This window comes from Ambystoma mexicanum, chromosome 6p (genome assembly GCF_040938575.1).
Source record: "Ambystoma mexicanum isolate Mex_15411 chromosome 6p, UKY_AmexF1_1, whole genome shotgun sequence".
NCBI classification, from domain to species: Eukaryota; Metazoa; Chordata; class Amphibia; order Caudata; family Ambystomatidae; genus Ambystoma; species Ambystoma mexicanum.
The window spans coordinates 659,786,244-659,805,175 of NC_090935.1; the positions used below are offsets into that span (position 1 = coordinate 659,786,244).

The following is an 18,932-nucleotide window of genomic DNA, read 5'->3' on the forward strand; positions in this document are numbered from 1 at the left end:
TGGAATCCGGCAGTACCTGCAGGCTCACAAGATGTATATAGCCCTTACCCTGAGCAACAAAATACCAGCAACCAGTCTGACAGCATGGTAGGTAGAACTGTATTTGGCACCCACTCCACACATTTCTCAGTATTGCACAGATGTGCATGTCACCCTCACAAGGCATTAATCGGCCTGCAGTCCACGGAACTGGAAGCCCAATGTAATGCACGCCGCGCATCTGTACACACACCAAAGACTACTGTACCTGAAACCTGAATGCTTGTAAAGAACAGTTAGTTCTTGAGGCTGCGCTAAAAGCGAAGGATGAGACTGATTATTAGGTCCACCAAAAGTCCACCTTCTATATATGGACAGATCAAGTCAAATAGAGAAAACTATGGAAGTGGAACCATGCTGGCAGTACTAAAATGCTGGTGGAGGTGGACCAGGTGGAACCAGGTGACGAGGTGGAAAAACAAAGTATTATGAAGTGTCAACATCCAGTTCCCCACAGTTATAAATGGTAATCGAGTTCACCTCTTAGAGCAGAGGAAGACTCATCCAAATTGTACAACAGAGCCCACCTGATCAAGGGCTTGCTTGGATGAGTTATTTTTTTCCTTTTCTCCCAGGATGTTTTTGAGCTTGTATACCCTGTTTTAGTCTTCATGTGCGTTTTCTGGTCCTTAGAGGGAGTGCTATGAGCAGTAGACAACTACTGTGTAGAGAACGCTACCAAAGACTGGAAAGTATTCCCAGCTCTGTGCACTAGCAGTTTTTGGCTGTGAAAGTCTGCATTTTTAAGTTTGGGAGAGTCATTGCCAATACAGATTGTTATGAAGGCTCTCAGAGTGGTTCACCGCGAACACAGAGTGCAGCTGTTCTAGACAGGTGCAGTGCTTCAGGGAATGTGGCATGTGAACAACTCAAGGATATGTGCCAGAACTGCTTGGTAACAAAGCTGAGGCACTGATATTCTCAAGACCATATCAGGTTTGAATGGGTCGCCTCATCTCACAAGGTCTCCAGCCTTCATAGCTTTCAGTCGTACTTTATGCCTATGACCATGATCCTTGCCACTTAATTGGGCAGTTGAAGGGCTCGGAATGGTAACCTGTGGAAATGCAGTGAAAGGCACTACTAGTTGCAGTATCACACCAAGTCTCAAACCCTGATTACCTAAGCCCAACTGTTGGCTACCCTTGAAAAATGGTATTGTGTTACTAGTCCCTTCCTTAACCAGTAGAGGATAGGTTGTAGAGGTGCACTCAAATGTTTACTAATTTCTCCTATAGATTCAATTATTTTATTAATTTAAGTTTCTCTCAGGTGCTCCTTGTTGGGTCTGTGCGACCAGACTGCAAACTCGTGAATGGGGATGGTCTCCTGTGTCCAACGGGAGGCAAACAAGGGCACACTTATTACCAATTTAATTGGTCAAGAAGTCAATTGTTCAGTTCTTTCAAATTAAAAAGTATTGATTATAGGTTTGCAAAAAAGCATTTTCATCATAGTAAATATTTAGATAAGTAATAAGAATGTTCACATGTATGCATCTGTGGCATATTTCACACAGTGACCATCTTCATTACAGTTTCTATACATCAACAAATTAAAGTTCAGCAATTCGTAGTTAACAATTGCTTAAGTACAACATTCAACATGGGGTCACAATATGTACTCTCTACCGTGCACCATTTTTCATATTGTTCAAATATCATACTGAGTCCAGATGTCTTGTATATGTCTTATGTGGTTGCTCAGGATATGATAATTCTCATATGTGCATCTTCTGTCTTTCACTACGCGTTTCAGACAATTAGGTGCCCTTCTTCAGGTGAGGATATCAAAACCTTTTAATGTTCATCTTAGATTGGATTCTGAGCACGTATATAATGCTCTCATCTAATCAGACCGGATTTCAAAATGAGCCCATTTGCTGTGTTGTCACATTCGCACTATTTTCATGTCTTTTCAAACAGTTATCTTTAACCCAGTAACGTCTATTGGGCCGACTCTTGAGATGGTTATATTCTTTCTTGACTTGTTTGTTATTCACTTAGAGTCTTGCTCGTCTCAACTGTTCAGGTGATATCTACATTGGTGTGCTGTCTGGCCCGTTAAGAAGATTACCGTCTGGTTCTTCGCTGCTGCACTAGGCGAGAACGCATGCATCAGAGTGCTATCGCCTTATCTCTGTATTCAGGGTCCCTTGTGCGCGGCTCGCTCCCTTCGCTTCTAGTGCGGCTTCAACAGGGCGCGTCTGGGTCTTCTTGCAGTGCAAGACATTTTTGTCCAGTTGAGAAGGAGAGAGAGCAAGACAAGATAGGAAGGTGCTCATCTGTAACTTATTCAGCATTTACATATTGGTACCATGTCTATACCTAAATGTTTGGTTGTAGGGGTGAACAAATTCTCCATCGTTTAATGGTTTTGACTGTGTGAGGACTATTCTTATTCATGTCTGCCTGGCAATATACGTAGGTAGGTAGATGGCCAGAGAAGGCTTCTGGGAGATGAAGGCCTCAACCCTGGCACTGATGCTCCCGGAATTGAATGACCTTTATACTGCATCCAGTACCAGGACTTCTTTGCCTCCATCTATTACACAGGGGGTGATGCCAAAATCAATAGTCACCCGTAGAAAGTGCATCACCCTTTGTGGTGCGTTCATTGGAAGCACCTTTGGAGGCATTATTGAGCAATTCCAGCACTACAATTTCTATCAATACTCAATTTAAGACTCACGTGCACAGGCCCGGTCCAGCCCATCATACAATATGGCTATGACTGAATAGCTAACCCAGCAGGACAGTGTGGGGCAGTTCCTTGGGCCAATGTGTGCCATGTTACCTGGTTCAATGTGCAATTGGTAGTTTTAACCAAGACTGTCTATCGTGCTTTTATGTACATATTTTTCATGATGTCCGTTTGAAACCTTTTTCACATAATATGTTCATGTCAGTATGTTAGCCACTTGGTGGTGTAAGGAAGGCATGGTATCGAACAGCAAGACAGACAACTGATCACAGTTCAAGGGTGTTTATTGAACTTCAACTGTGTTCGAAAAACATCTAGCTAATCGTAAATCTAAAGATGGGCGCAAGCTACGATTATCAAATCATAACACAGTCCTAGTCTTTTCAAAATAAAAGAGCCTATACCAAACCAATTTCCAATCCTTACCTATAATTACAAATAGTGTGGGAAACAATGTTATACAAAAGAAAAGTGTTCAAGAAATGAAATATCAGGATATTCAAGCCGTTGGCCTCCCCCACGTTTTCAGCACGGGACAAGGCAGCACACTCGAGCTTAGCAGTCTCTGCCTTCTCTAGCACAAGGCTGCAGTTCAAATCTCAGTATCAGAGCCTTCTATGTCAAAGTCTCTGCCATTCAAAGTCTCTTACTTCAGAGAGCTTGATGCAACAAAAAAATCAAATGTTATTTTCTCCTCAGGATTCTCATGTATAACTTCTTGGGTGATTTTTGATTCACCCGAAGACCCCCTACGCCGAGCTCAGACCCACTTTAACACAAAGCTTTCAATTGGTCTCCCTCTGTCGGGCTCGGACCAAATCCATGTGCTTTTCCAATCTTTCTTTACTTTATCGAAATCAAAGACTTTTGACTGTGCTCAGGATGTAACTTGACCAGTCGAAGGACCCCTTTGATTTACATTTATTAGTTCTCTTTCGACTGATCTCCCTCTGCTGGGCTCGGACAAACTTTATCTACTTTTATCACTTATCAGCTGGGTACCTTACAGAGATCTTTCGATTGAGCACCAATGCGGTGCTGGACCACTGTCAAAAGTTATTGTAGCTTGCTTTAAAGTTCAATCACTCAGCAGTGCAACTTTATTCACGTCTCTCATCACACGTGTTTTAACAATGTCCGTTCCAGCGCTGCTATACAATGTTGCTGCTTGCAACCATGGCTTCAACACAGAGCAGTCTTGTATTGGTCTCCCCAACTCACTGTGTTGCTTTCACTGAAGCGGCTTGTTCTTCAAGCAAAGGGCAGTACCACAGTGGCTGGAGATTCTCCCCACCTTGAAAACTGACGCGGGTGGGCCCTGGGTACCTCTGACACACAATGCATTATTCTTCAGCCTGGTTTCCTGGTCTTATGCTTTCTGTTCGAGGTTGCGTGATAACAGTTCCTTGTCGAAAAGGTCAAGGGAACTCTCCTCCTTGCAACCCCCTTCCGTCTTTCTCCTCTTATTAAACTGCCATCTTGGACCAGTTTCCTCGTGTGCTTTTCCTCACTCAGTGTGCTCGCCTCCTCCTCCATCTTTTATCCGTGTGGGGAAGTGTAATGGAAGTCAGGTGTGAGTGATTGTCGATAATTTCCTGACTTTGCCTGACCATAGTATTGGGACACGACAGGTATACTGTTCAGTTGTTAGACCATTTATTCTTATAGCGGGCTGTCTGTGAAAAGGTGTTTGTGTTGTAAAAGGTGGGGAAAAGGTGTTATAGGGAAAGGGATACCGCGTCTCACCATCCGGTGTACCAGTCCCACTCTTTGAAGACCCCTCAGCCAGGTGATCCTCCCGCGCTGGTCCAACCCCAGGAACTAGATCCAAAAGCGATGGCCGTGTCCTGGCCACCTAGATGACAGATCTCCGGGGACTAGTGGGTGAGACACCTGATTTCTCACAGTGGCTCAATTCAGATTTTAAAAATGTGCAATACATTCTGTACGAAAAAAACAATGAATTGTACTTCATACACATTGCACAGAAATAGAAACAAAAGTCACTAAATCAAATGGTGAGAAATTAAACAATGAAGTCTTACATTCTTTTTCTTTTTGTATTCCTGAAGGACTTTTGCAATCCGGTCATGTTCCTAAAAAAACAAAAACAATGTACGCACAAAGTAACTAAAATGTAATATTATATTTGCATCAGATCATTTAATTTAAACCTTCACAAAAACATGCAAAATAAAAAAGTATTTCACTTAGTCATCATATCTTTGTAACAAAAACAATTACATTCTTCTACCGAAGTGCCCATTCAGCAATAAAACACTCCAGACTGCCTCACGAAGGACACTTGAAACACTTTTTAAAAAAAAAAAAATCAAGGACAACTCCAGTTTCTGCCAAAGAGAGCAGGTTAAACATCCTTGGATGGTGCACCAAGACTAGTTTTCAAGTACAATCCAATGGCCTGTCACATGCATGGGAGGGCAAGCACCAATCTGATTTCACCCCTGTTACACATTCATTCCAAATTGCATCAAAATGATCTGCCCATCTACTACCGCTAAAGGCCAAATCTCTTTCCTTAACAAGAGCAGCATATGGTAAAACGAAATACTTTGTGGTTTTCAACAATATATTAGAGGAAAAAAAATAATAGGGATATCAAAGGTCACGATCACAAGTCTGTCTCTCACTGCTTGGGTGGCTCAAAATAGACAATGTAAGGGAGTGACTAAAACATTCACAGACAAGTCAGAAAATTCCAATATCTTCACCTATCAATTATGTGAACTGTAAAATACAAATACATTTATTGTAAAGTAGACATTTAATATTATTGAAAGATACCAAAAACCATTGTTAGAAACACTGACAAAATCAACAATCTCATAACAGATTCAACTATCGGAAATACATCCATATAGACATAAGAAGTGCAGAAATGTGCCAAGTGCTGACCTAGAGAAAGAAATAATCCCTGATGCACTTATGTACAAAAGATAACATTAAGAATACATATAAAAAGGCTTCTTGCACACACACACATATACACACACACACACACACACACACACACACACACACACACTAAGAGATCAATAGTAAGACGTAGTAACATATTTTGTGTCAACTTTAATGTATCATAAAAGAAAAAAGAGGGTTGGAGAGGTTCCATCTCATGGATTCAAGATGACAACTACATAAGGAGCTCTTACTGTGAGGTTAATTCTAACTACCTTACTTTAAACGTCTTTTTCTAATTCAGTTGAATGGACTCATGCACTCGCTCATAACAAAAGCATACACACATTTAAATAACATACAAACGCACATTGACACAACATCACACAGCAATCACGCCCTCATGCACACCAGAATCCATCGTCATACATTCATTCACCCAACAACACAAACATGCACAGCCATATACATAATTTAAATTAAAAAAAAAGAACATAAACAAACAGCGCTCAGGCCCCTGCTAGCACAAACAGGAATCCGGAAACTTCCTGGTTTCTGCTCATGCATAGAGGGGCCTGAGCGTGGGTGACGAGACGACCCACTCCAGCCTGCTCTGTCTGTATGTGCGAGGAGGCACAAGAGTGCCCCCTTGCACATACAGTTCCCCAGCCATCATTTCGAATGAGCCATGCAATGCTCGGGAAGCAAACACCCTGAGCCTTGCATGGCTCATTGGGTGTGCAGGGTTAGGGAACTTTAACTGTTAAAAGGAAAAAGTAGCATTGTACCATATTGAATCCCAAGCTATAGTTAAGAATGGCAACATGGGGGGCGTGGCCAGTCGACGGATGCAACCTCGTGAGCTCTTGGACCCATCCCTGCCCCGCTGCCCAAATCCCCCTTAAAAGTGTAATCAGCGGGCCAACAAAAGTGGGGTGGTTGAGGGAATGCCCAGAGCACCTGCTGGAAGAAGGAGCCGAGACTAATCACTGGAGATACTGTTAACGGAGCAGCAGGAGTCTGTTATTTTACTTCAAATTAGCTTTTAGTTCCAGCTAGCTCCCCCCTTCAAGCAGCATTGCGAACACCTGGCTCTTGCTGCAGAATTGAAATCTACTAATACTATATTGACTAATGTTACCTCAAAACTTTAGGAACTAGAGTTTGAGATTTGCTTTGCCAATGTACCTATGAGAGATGAGGTTGAAACTAGGAATGTCACACAGTCCAAGGCAAACTCTGATAATGCCCTGGGGTCTATTATTGAAATCTCTGATGATCTGGGTTCAAATGATCTGCTGATCCATTTGGAAGCGAGGTCAACATCTAATGGAAAGGACCCTCTAATTGATATTCCAGCACGGGGAACTACTGGGATTGTTGTTGACATAATTGATATCACTAATGATCAATTTCCGGTCGGGGAAGCGGCAAATGTGCCTATGGAGGGTGAAGGGAACCTAGCCAAAGGGCAAAAGAACCCTTCAGTTTCCCAAAAAACTACTATTGTGTTGAAAGGCAAAGTTTTGAAGCAGAGGACCGGGGCCAAGAAAAATAGAATCTTATCTTTAAGAAAGGCCCACACACTCTGTTTCATGCTAGACTATCCCCTGTTCCGGGACAGGTAGTTTCAAAAAATGAACCAGTGTTAGAACCTCAGATCACATCTGAGAATATTCTAACATTACCAGATAGGGTGGTTGGTGTCCCAGCTCTCCGGAATCCTATTACAGAGTCACTTGTAAAGAATATGGAATTTACTAAGGCAGTGGGAGTTCCCGATATGAGCCTGGGTGTGAGCTTGAAAGACTCTTCCATCACTCCACTCCCACACCTAACTGGGTTTTGGGGCGATCAGGGTGGAGGCCCTTTTAGATTCAGCCCATTCTCTAGCCAATCTCAGTCTATCTGGGGCCCATCTGAGGGGGCAACTACCTCCACGACGCTGGCGAGCAGTGTGGAGGGAAAAATGGTGCATGTATGTTCAACAGTAAGCCCTCTTGTAGCCCTGAATGAGGTACCGGTGGTAAGTCGGGGTGTTATGAAGGACTGTACCAGACCTATGTTGGTTACAGAGGATACTCCAATTGCACAACTGCCCCTCCCATGTCTCAACCCTATTTTGCCTATAGACAGGGTGGTGGCAGGATCTGGTATGGGAAATTCAACATTCCTCAAAGAGGTGGCTGACTTCCCCCCCCGGAATCTAACTACCCTAGAGTTTCAGCCGGAATGAAGAATCTGTTGCAGCGTTTTCACTACCCTTCAGGTGCTACTGTCGAGGGTTCACTGGTGCACCTGCCGGGAATGGTGATCCTTGTTATGGTTCATTAAGTGCTCCACCAACTAAACACTCTTATTCTGATGCACTCAAAGGAAAAATAATTACACAACAGAAGGGGAAGGATGGGGCCGTGATGCAAAATGTTAAAAATCAACTGTACCCTGGGTTTGGATTATCAGATTAGTATTAAATCGGCCAAATATTTTAACTATTTTTGCATCTATCCCAAGCCTAGCTTTGGTGTCATCGACTTACTTTGGGAGAGTTTCCTTCCCAGTTAGAGAGGACATGAGTACTGATATTCTGTCTCTGTCCTCTCCGCTAGTAAGAGAATACATTTTCACTCAAAAAGAAGAACTGGGAGGATTGGGTTTCGAAATCTCTCAGATATAGGAACCAAATAAGGGAATTGGCAAGAATGGTATGAGCCAATCTATTGCTAGCTTTCCCAAGGTTGCCGCTATTTCTGATAAATTGGTCCAGAGTGGAGTGATGAATGATATGGATTGGGCATCCATCATCTCCTCTCTATGGCAAAAACTGGTCCCATGAAAAGAACTCCTCTATGGGTGATCATTGGAAGAGTATAATGTGTTTGAAATCTTGGAATACTCGCAGCAATATTCATCTTTTTACTAATTCTGTGTGTATGAAAATGTTGAGAAAGGCTAATTGCAATTGTCTGCAAGAGACATGGTTAACCTCAGCACCCACTCTGGACAGATATAGTGTTTTTATCCAACTCGCTAGAGATGGGATTGGGGGAGGGGGAGACCGTCGGAGAGGGGCCTTTCGACTGCTGTAGATATCTCCCTTGGCCTCAGTGGGGTGGTAATTGCGGACTTGCGCTTTGGTGTATTGGGGGTTGATTGTTGTTCAATGGATGGTTCGATCAATCTATTATTACTGAATATGTATTGGCATAAGGATATTGAACTGGTTGATCCATTTGTAGACGGCCTTTGTCGGGTGCTGGATGAATGGATGGATGGAAACTAACCCAGATGGCAGGGTCATAGCTACGGGAGATCTAAATGCAGACTGTGCTCATTCTCACAAATTGTGGGAGTTGGAAGAGATTGGTGGGGGTAATTCAGAGAAGCAAGTGGCTGGTCAGAGGTGGATAACAAATTTGGGCGGTAGTGGTCTCTTTCCACTGGTGGGGAAAAGCACGGAATCAGGGAACTTTAGTAAATGGCATACTTGGCACAGGGAGGACAGTTCTTTGATTGATTATATTACTGTAGACACTTCCCTTATTAACTCTTGTTTGTCATTTGAAATATTTAAAAATTATTGGAGTGACCACTGCATTCTCACGGCACAATTTAATTGGGTTCTAAATATTAGGAAATGCCGGCAAAAATTACAATTATTGACTGACCCAAAAATTCATGCCTTGAACTCCGAAATATACCATGTACTGAATGATTGGAAACTCCTAAATTTTAACACAGTCGAATGCCAATCATTTGTGGGTGAAATGAGTGATAAGATGGCCTCGGGAATGAGAACAAATGGTCCGGGCCAAGTTAGGCATGCTCACTGTTATAATACTGATGTAGCATCTGCAAAAAAGAAGTTACGGAGAACAGTGAAGCTGATTCAGAGCACTAATCGGGACGAGGCACTGCGCAGAAAGCAAATTGGGAAACTTAAGGAATCATAAGAACTACTGTAAATCCATTAAGTCTGCAATGCTTCAGAAAGACTCAGAAAAGGTAGATGCTTGGATTCCTAATTGCGGCAGACACAAGTTACTTGGTTAATGGGCAGGACCCAAACTATACAACTTGCCAGTTGAAATCGATTTCTGAAAAAGAATGGATCGAGTTCTTGGAGAAAAGATTTGGAAGTCCTCTATTGACCCACCATTAATTCTGGACCTTACTGGAGAGGACAGGTGGGATGCACAAGTTGAGGTGGAAACCATATTAAAGTTGATCGCTAGATGTAAGCAGTCAAGGATCCAAGGCCCAAATGGCCTAACAAATTACACTTTCAAGGATAACCCTAATTTGTGGGCCCAGTTGTTGTGCCTGGAGATCAGTGATATACTATCCTCAGGGGTGACCCCTGTATCTTGGAACACAGCTCATGTTGTCCCACTCTAAGTGTGGCAGCAGGACTGATCCGGTTAACTATCATCTGATTTCGTCAATTGATGCAGGCTGTAAACATTTTTCTTCCTTCCTGCTGTCACACTTGGAGGAGTGGGTTCTCAGGTGTCATCCGCTGGATCAATTCCAGACGGGTTTTAGAAGGGGTCATTCGACCAATGTCAACAGGCTTGCCCTGAAGGGTGTACAAGAAGCGGCATGGTCAACAGCAGGTGACTGCACGTATATGGCTTCAATTGACCCGACGGCTGCGTTTGACCGGGTCGACCGGGGCAGGTTGTGGCTAAAATTGGCGGGTTGGGGCCTACCTGCAGGGCTCCTGAGACTAATCAGTGGGGTTTATGAGAACTGTGGGGTTCGGGTTTGCTTGAATGAAGGAGGAGATCTTTCAAGGAGAATTAGATCGTTTCAGGGGGTCAGACAGGGTTGCACATTGGCACCTTGGCTGTTCAACCAATACTTTTCGGATGTAGCCATCTCACTTGCCAAAGGACTCCTGGCCCGCAAGAGCGGCAAGGACAAATTTATTTGCCTAGCATATGCTGATGATCTGTTGATTTTTGATAATACCAAGGTGGGGCTGCAACGTTCTTTGAATAATTTTGAAGCATATGCTAAAACCAATGGTTTAACAATTAATCCTTCTAAAACTCGAATTTTGTCCTTTAGAAAAACGAGGGACAAGACATCAGGTTATATTGGTAAGCTGGGTGAGACCCCTTTGAAATTGGTTGAGTCTGTGCGATATTTGGGTTTCAATATCTCTGCCTATCCGGGCTCCAAGGCTTTAATCGAACCTATTTTACATAAGGCGAAATTGTTAGAAGCGCAGGTGGTCAGGATCGATCGAAAGTTTGGTAAATTTTCTCTGAAGCCTGCCTTGATATTCTATGAGAGGAAAATTATACCTAAATTAATCTATGGGCTGCAATTGCTCCCTGAGAGAGTGAGCGATACATTGAATAGCATTGAGGGCCTCATTTGGAGAAGATTGTTGGGTATGCCGAAAGTGATCCCGATCTCTGCAATCAGGTTCGAACTGGGTATTGTTTCAATGTGGGCTCGGGTACAGTGGGCCTGTATATCTCAGTACTTAAAAATTAAAACCGGTGTGCCAAACACATTGTATTATCTATTAGATAAAAATCTGGATCTCTCAAGTACATTGATTTCTTTAAGGGACCGATCAGAGGTCATATTAGAAAAGATTGGGATGTCAACTGAGACTTTGATTTGTAATCTTAATGTTTGTAAAGCGTGCATTATTCAATCTGGATTGGTGTGAAACTATGGATACATTCCATTCTTATCCTTCATTAGTGCATTTGAACCACGAACATAAAGCCTGTGGATCCCCCACGAAGGTTATTTTACAATTCCCAGATAGAATATATCGAGGTACTGTCCTTAGAGCTAGATGGAATGTCCTTCCTACTAGAGACATCTTGTTCAGAAGAGGGTTGATTACTGCGGATCTTGCTAGATGCAGGTTCTGCCTGGCCAATGAGGAGTCTTTAAAACATTTGGTTATGGAGTGTGACCCCCTATATCCACTCAGGGTAAAATATCTGGAACCTCTAAAAGTCAACCCCATTGTGTATGAGGAGGAGTGGGCATGGAAAAGATGCCTGAATATCCAAACCACTCATGAGGGCTTGGCCCTATCTGGATTCATTAAAAGCTTAAAATGTATAATTTGTCAGGAGTGGGAAACAACTCATGTAATGTTTGAGTACAATGAGTATTGTATTCAATATCTTTGTTTTCTCTTTCTTTTATTAATGTCAAACTCCATTTTGTATGTTTGTATTGGTGGTAAAGATGTTTTGGTATTTTGTGAAAACATTTTTAAATGCTTGTTTTGATGTTTTGTAAAGGTTTGAATAAACCATATAAGAATAATTTTTTTTTTTAAAAAGGAGCAGTAGCAGAAGAAGCAGTAACAACAAAGTTATTGGCGAAGTTAGAGCTGACTGAGAACCATGAAGTGTTGTGACAAGATGGCAGTCGAGCTGCGGTCGAAGCCGTGACAGCGGCCCGCCCAGCGCTGGGTCGAAGCCGTGATGGCGGCCCTGCGCTAGATCTGAGCGATGTTGCTGGAAGGGAGAGGCTTGTAAGCTGATCGGGACCTGCAGTGAGGAGGGAGCCCCTGACGATACCAGTCAGTGCTGCGAAGAAAAGTGGAAGCTGTCCTGCGCAAGCCCAGCCGAGAGATCCATGGTGTGGGACCCCCCCCCTCGCTCTCTCGTAGCAGAACTGACAGTAGGAGAGCGCAGTGCGGTGTACGGCTGTGGGAGTGAGGAGCCTGGCAGCTGGAGCTACTAGAGGCCGGGGGAGGAGCGGAGAGCGTGCAGCATCTTCAAGTTGGTAGAGAGGAGTCCCTGGAGGCTGCCGATGAGAGAGCAGAAGCCGGCGGCCCGCGGGGAACATTGACATGCCCACGGTCAGGGAGGCATGAAGTGGCTGTAATTGAAAAGGAAGCGAGGTCAGTGTAAACCTCGGCTCACACATTAACAGGCCAATTCCACAAACTAAGCACACAGCAACAGGGGGGAGGGAAGGACCAAGTTTGGGAAGCGTTGTCTTCCGGTGCACTAGAGTGGAAGCATGGAAACTGGATTGCCAACATAAAAAAAACTACCCTCCAAAGATTGAAGGGTGTCACATTAGTTGGTTGTCTTACGCAGATGATACTGTGTTGATGGATAGGACTCTGGTTGGTCTACAGAGATCACTGGACGAACTTCAACGATATGCTGTAGAAAACAACCTAAATATACATGTAGAGAAAACCAAAATAATAATATTTGATGGAACTAATGTTAAGTGTAAGAAGTTATTTTATTAATGGAAAATCGACACACAAGTCACTGAAATAGTAGAGGCATACCCGTATTTTGGCATGCCAATCTGCGAGAAACCTACCCTCAAATATTATAATGAGATGATAATAAACAAAATCTCTAGAAAATGGAATGTGATCAGAGGATACATTGCATCTAAGGGAGGGGATATGGTTGAAGGCTGTTTGGAAATTTATAAGAGCTGCATTGTCCCAGGTGCTGTATTATGCCCTTGAATCATTAACATCTAGATTTCTGGTGGATTCGGACATAATAGAAGGGAAATTGTGGAGACCTGCACTAAGATTGCCCAGATCCACCACATTTGCTGCTATTAGATATGAATTGGGCCTGACTTCTCTTACTACATTATGGAAGATTAATTGTTGTGAACTATATATAAAAATGTTATCATTAAAGGAGGACAGTTTGTTGAAATTGATTGGAAGTTGTATGATCAAGACAAATAATAGTAAAAGCTTTATGAAAGATCTTTTGCATACTTCAATAAGCTTCAAAAGACATTAATTTTGATCTTCCTATAGAAGTTGTTGAAACAGCCCATCTCTTCAAAATTTTGAAAAGAAAAGCAATACAGTGGGATATATGCAAAAACCTGGATTCCCTTGGAAACAAGAAACGATTTATAGAATATAGTCTGCAAGGATTAGAAGTCTCCAAACCCAGAAGCTATCTTATTAAAGTAGCTAATAGTGAATTGTCTAGGTTCATCATCTTTTTAAGATTTAATCTTTTGCCATGTCTCGAGTATGTGGGATGCTGGACAGGCATACCAAGAGAGAAGAGAGTCTGCAGGTTGTGCCAGGACAAGGTGGAAACTATTAGACACCCGTTTACGAACTGCAACAAATTATCAGAGTTATATCATAGAGGCTATAAGGATCGGATATGCGATTTAATGATGACCGTAACAGATCAGTTTTGGTCAAGCATATATATGGTTTCTTCTCTTGTGTATGTTGGTGCGGCCTACTATATATGGAAAGAGATTGTCAAGAAATGGGTAGTAGTAAAAGCCACTCGAGAGTAAAGTATCGTTGGCTTACCCTATTTTTTAAGCAGACACCACATTCAACTTCTACCACAGATTATTGGGGTTACATTTGATCAGATACCCCACTTACTCTATTGCTACTTTATCAGTTTGTGCAAGAATTTCTCATTGAATTTTGCAAAGATGTTGGAGGTTTTTAAGGTTGTATTGATAATTGTAATTGCTATTTTTTTAGATACTTAGCTAGGTAAGAGGTTTAGATGCACTATTGCTTTGCTTTGTGTTTAAATGTTTTTCTACGTTTTTAGTTTTGGTTTACTTGTATGGGATCGATTTATAGGATGAATTTGTGCAAGACTCATAAGATTGTTTCAGATTGATTCGTAGTGTATATATATGTTTTAAAATCTAATGTATTGTAATGAATTTGTATAAGTGTTTAAGGTTTTTACTAACCAATTACACTATAAATAAAAACAATCTAAAACAAAAAAAAAAAGGAAACTGGATTGACAGCCTGGGAGAGGAGGGCAGTCATAACATGATACGGAATCCTAATGCATGGAAGGCAAAAAGACAAAGGCAATGAAATGAGGCACAATGAGAGAAAAACAACAACAGTCTTGTTGACTGGGCGAACCCTGTACCGCATTGCCATGCAGAACTCACCCCAGGAAACCTCCAAAGGTCACTCCACAACATACTCCACCTCCACAGTGGAAGGCCTAAAGGGAAGCTCCAGAGGGCTGATTGCCTAAAAGCTGGTAGAAGAGGCGCAACCTCACTGTACAAGGCCCCCAGTGTCCCGGAGTAGACATTGGAGGCTCGGATCTTCCTCTCTGCAGGTCGGAGGGGGCAGGGTGGGTGGAGGAGAGTGAAGTCTGGCTAGAAAATGACCACCCAGCAGAAGGACCTGAACTGAACCTGGGGCACTGGAAAGTTAAAGGCTGCAAGGTGGTCGACAATGGCGCGGCAAGTGCTACATAGCTTAACAAATCTGGGACTGGGGGATACCCTAAACCCCCACGGAAGAAGGATGAATGGCTAAAAAAACAATAAAACAGAAAGGACCTGCCTCGGGGGATATATAAGCTCTAATGCAAGCCACAGAAGTACAAAAATGCAACCAGTAGCAAACGGCCGCCCAAATACACTCACCCCCTCACAAAGGCAGCCATGAGATAAAGGATACACCCATTAGGAAATCAGAGCCGACGGCGAGGTTACTGGAATTAAAGAAGGATATCAAAGAAAGCGCCTCCGACCTGGCCAAGTCAATTAGAGACCTTAACAGAAATGTCAAAAAAAAGGGTCGAGCTGGCTAAGACGGCACAGGCGTTGGAACAGCAGATGGACTGAGTTCAGTGTAAACAGGAAGATGCCGAAAAGAGGTCGAAGTGTAACAATATACATATTCAGGGGATCCCAAAATCTATAACGGACGAGCGCTCTACTGCTGCTGCTACTTACAAAACTGCCATTACCAATACCAAAAGAGATCTACAACGCCAGAATTCAGAATGCAAAATCTGGTACTAAAGAGATCTTTTCTATTCCAAGCGAACTGGAGTCTCCTGCTCAGCTTATAGAAAACTTCACTAAGGACAAGGCCTGGTGTGCTAATATCCAGAAAGCCTTATCAGACAAAATAGCCTTAATACAAGCCAAAATTGAGACCAAAATGAGTAGCGTAGCTCCCTGTACCCACTCACTAAACTGCATGTCCCACAATCTCCCTTGTGCCACCCATTCTACTTTTCCCCAGCGACTACTGAAGAAGTGTAAAATATCATCATGGGGCTCGAACCATCAAGTTGCCAGGGAGAAACTTGCCCAGCTTCAGTTATCAAGGATGGAGCAAAATATTTAGCACCGTTCATCACTGCCTTAATTAACTCATCATTTAAAAGCAGCTCACTCCCCAACAATCTCAGAGGCATGGGTCATACCTCTCCCTAAAAACCCAACATAGACCCAAACATACCCACTAACTACAGACCCATAACAACAGTCCCATTCCTCCTAAAGATACTAGATAGAGCAGCCTATCTCCAAATTCAAAAACATGTGGAAGACAACAACCTTCTCGGCCTGTGACAGTCTGGCTTCAGACCTAGGCACCGTACTGAAACAGCCCTCTTGGATTTAAAAATCCAAATGGACAAACCCAAAGATAAGGGTCGTTTGGCCATCCCTCTACTGCTGGATCCATCGGCAGAATTTGATCTTGTCGACCATCAAATCTTGACCAAACATCTGTCCACAACCGCAGCATTTTCGCTGAACGCTGCTAACTGGATCCAATCCTTCCTCTCAAATAGGGTCTTCGCAACCACAGCGTCTGCTGATCCATTACCATTCCACTGTAGAGTCCCCCAGGGGTCACCAACGCTTTATAATATCTTCACTAAGCTCCTCTTTGACCGTCTTGATAACCTGGGTGTCACCTACACAAACTACACGGATGACACTCGGGTCCTCATTACACTCACTGGCTGCTACGAAAAAGACTCCAAAAAGCTAAACGAAATCTACCTTGAAAAACAGTCCTGGATGGAGGGGGATAGCAGAGATAAAGTGAAGCAAGTGGTATCGCCCTTAACAGACACAGTGGAATTAGGGAACCAACAGATCCTGGAGGCCATTGCAGCGCTACAAGCGACACTGGAAGTCAAGATTGATGCGGTGGACATTGATGTGGGACTATTAAGACTAGATATACGAGCCATAGCGGAACGCACCAGACAATTGGAAGAACAAGTCAGAAAACACTGCGACCAGGGTGCAGACAACGTAGGACATCGAGATCCTACTACAGTAGGTTAAATTGCTGGAAGATGGAGCAGAGGATGCAGAGGGCCGGGCACGCCGAAATAATTTAAGAATTGTAGGGGTGCCTGAAGGAACAGAAGGGTCTGAACCCACTACATACATTGAAAACTTGTTAGAGGAAATAGGAGCGGAGAAACTTATGCAAGGGTTCACGATAGAAAGATCACACCGCTCCCTTATTAGAAGGCTGCCGCCAGGCGCACCGACCAGGCCCATGATATTCAAAGTTCTAAATTACAAAGATCGAGAGAAAATGCTCGCCTTTTCCAGGTCTAAAGGGACAATATAAAGAGCCTCAGCGAAGATCTCAGTATACCCAGACTACACCTTCTAGGTTAAAATCGAGAATGGCCCAATACATCACAACAAAAGAAGGGCTCAGGAAGGTGGGCCTAGAGTATATGTTGTTATACCTGGCGAAGTTGAAGGCCATCCACAATGGCAAAGTACTTTTCTTCGAGACACCGATGGAAGCACAGGATTGGATAGACAGCGCTCAGATCCCAGAGACTACAGAATAGAGTCAACATACTTAGACGAGAGCTAGAAGATCCCGAGCAGGCCTCCATAGCATAATTGAAGATGCACGGATATGTACTTTAGGGAGGAGACATGCCTGGACTACATCGAGAGAGTCGCCGATAAGTATGGAAGCGATATATTGTTTAAAGTAACAGCAGGAACAATACAGTGAAACCGCAGAACCTCGGTAGGTGGAACGCTACGCGCAGACCCACTAATCCCACAAAAGTTAGTTTTAGGGTTACTGAACAGGGCTCGCCCGTTGGGCGCCAGGAGACTACTCTACTGACCAGGTTGAATGGAGCGGAAACGGGAAAGTCCTAGCGTGCTTAGCACGGCTGGACAAGTTAAGTTTGAGTTTGCTTTGGTGTTAGTTGAGGGGGCAGGGACAGTGAAGGGAGGCCGGGCATTGGTGGAAAAACGCTGCATAAAACTTCTACTACAGCTTATATCAGACTGGCGGCCCCAATAGTATCCTGGGTATGGAAACGTAATGGCCGAAACAGTTAAAATCACGACAGGGAATGTCAGGGGACTAAATAACTATGTTAAACGTAGAGGAGTAAAAATGTACATAAAGAGGAATAAAATGGGGATTGCGTTACTGCAGGAAACACATTTAGATGCACAAAAACAAAAAGAACCTAGCGGGTGCGTGGGGAGGAGTGCTGGTGGGCTCCACTTATTCGTCATATGCAAGAGGTGTTCTCATTTGGGAGGACCCAGCCACACCATTTAAGGTGTTGACCACAAGGACAGACAATGTAGGTAGAATGGCTATGATACATGGCATGTTAGAGAACCAAGAAATATGCATTGTGAACACCTATGCACCAAATTATGACGCCACAGTCTTCTTCAGATCGTTGTATGCCATGCTTGGACCTTACAGAGATGGAGTATTGATATGGGTAGGGGATTTAAATTGCACACTGGACCACACCAAGGATAGATCTGATGCGAAACACAAACGGCCATCCCCCTGAGCTAAATTGTTAAACTCGGGTTTTGGAGCACTTCAAGTTGAGAGATCTAAGGAGGGTACAGCATGGCGATGATAGGGAATATTCCCACTACTCTGCCCCACACAAAGTCTAAACAAGAATAGATTACTTGTTCGCAGGTGATGAACAAGTGACAGAATTTATAGAGGAGGAATATCTAACTGGGGTTCTGTCAGACCACTCCCCACTTACAGTAAACTTGCGGGTATTTGCTCCAAGGCCACCCATACCCACATTGAGGTTGAGAAGCGAATCATTGCTAGATAGAGCATTTACTGAGCACATTGGGAAAAGTACAGTGGACTTCACTGCAATAAACGAGGGAAGCGTGCAAAAAGGTGAGCACGGTCTGGGAAACATACAAGGTGGTCATCAGGGGTGAAATGATAGAGTCAGGGGTGGGGGACTGCAAAAAGCTATTGGAGAGGAAAGCAAATGTAAACAAAGAACATGTAGAAGAGGTAATCAGATTGAAATAAGCATGCCTAGTGCAGTGGGAAAGGTTGGGGAAATTAATTGTGCGAGATACCTAGAGAGGAGTCATGCACAAGGTGATCAACACAGTAGAATGCTAGCCTGGCTGTATAAACACAAGGACAGAAGATCCCCTATATGCTCCATCTGAAACCTAGACCAAGATGATGTAAACAC

The 18,932-nt window shown here is 43.3% G+C and overlaps 1 protein-coding gene across 3 annotated transcripts in view; it reads right to left on the reverse strand.

The window, feature by feature from the left end:
- Positions 1-18,932, reverse strand: part of MARVELD2 (MARVEL domain containing 2) — a 323,008-nt gene that overhangs the window by 7,418 nt on the left and 296,658 nt on the right. For all 3 annotated transcript variants that reach the window (XM_069627536.1, XM_069627534.1, XM_069627535.1), the window contains exon 6: positions 4,788-4,838. In XM_069627536.1, the coding sequence (XP_069483637.1) occupies positions 4,788-4,838 (51 nt within the window). The remainder of the gene's footprint in view (positions 1-4,787; positions 4,839-18,932) is intronic.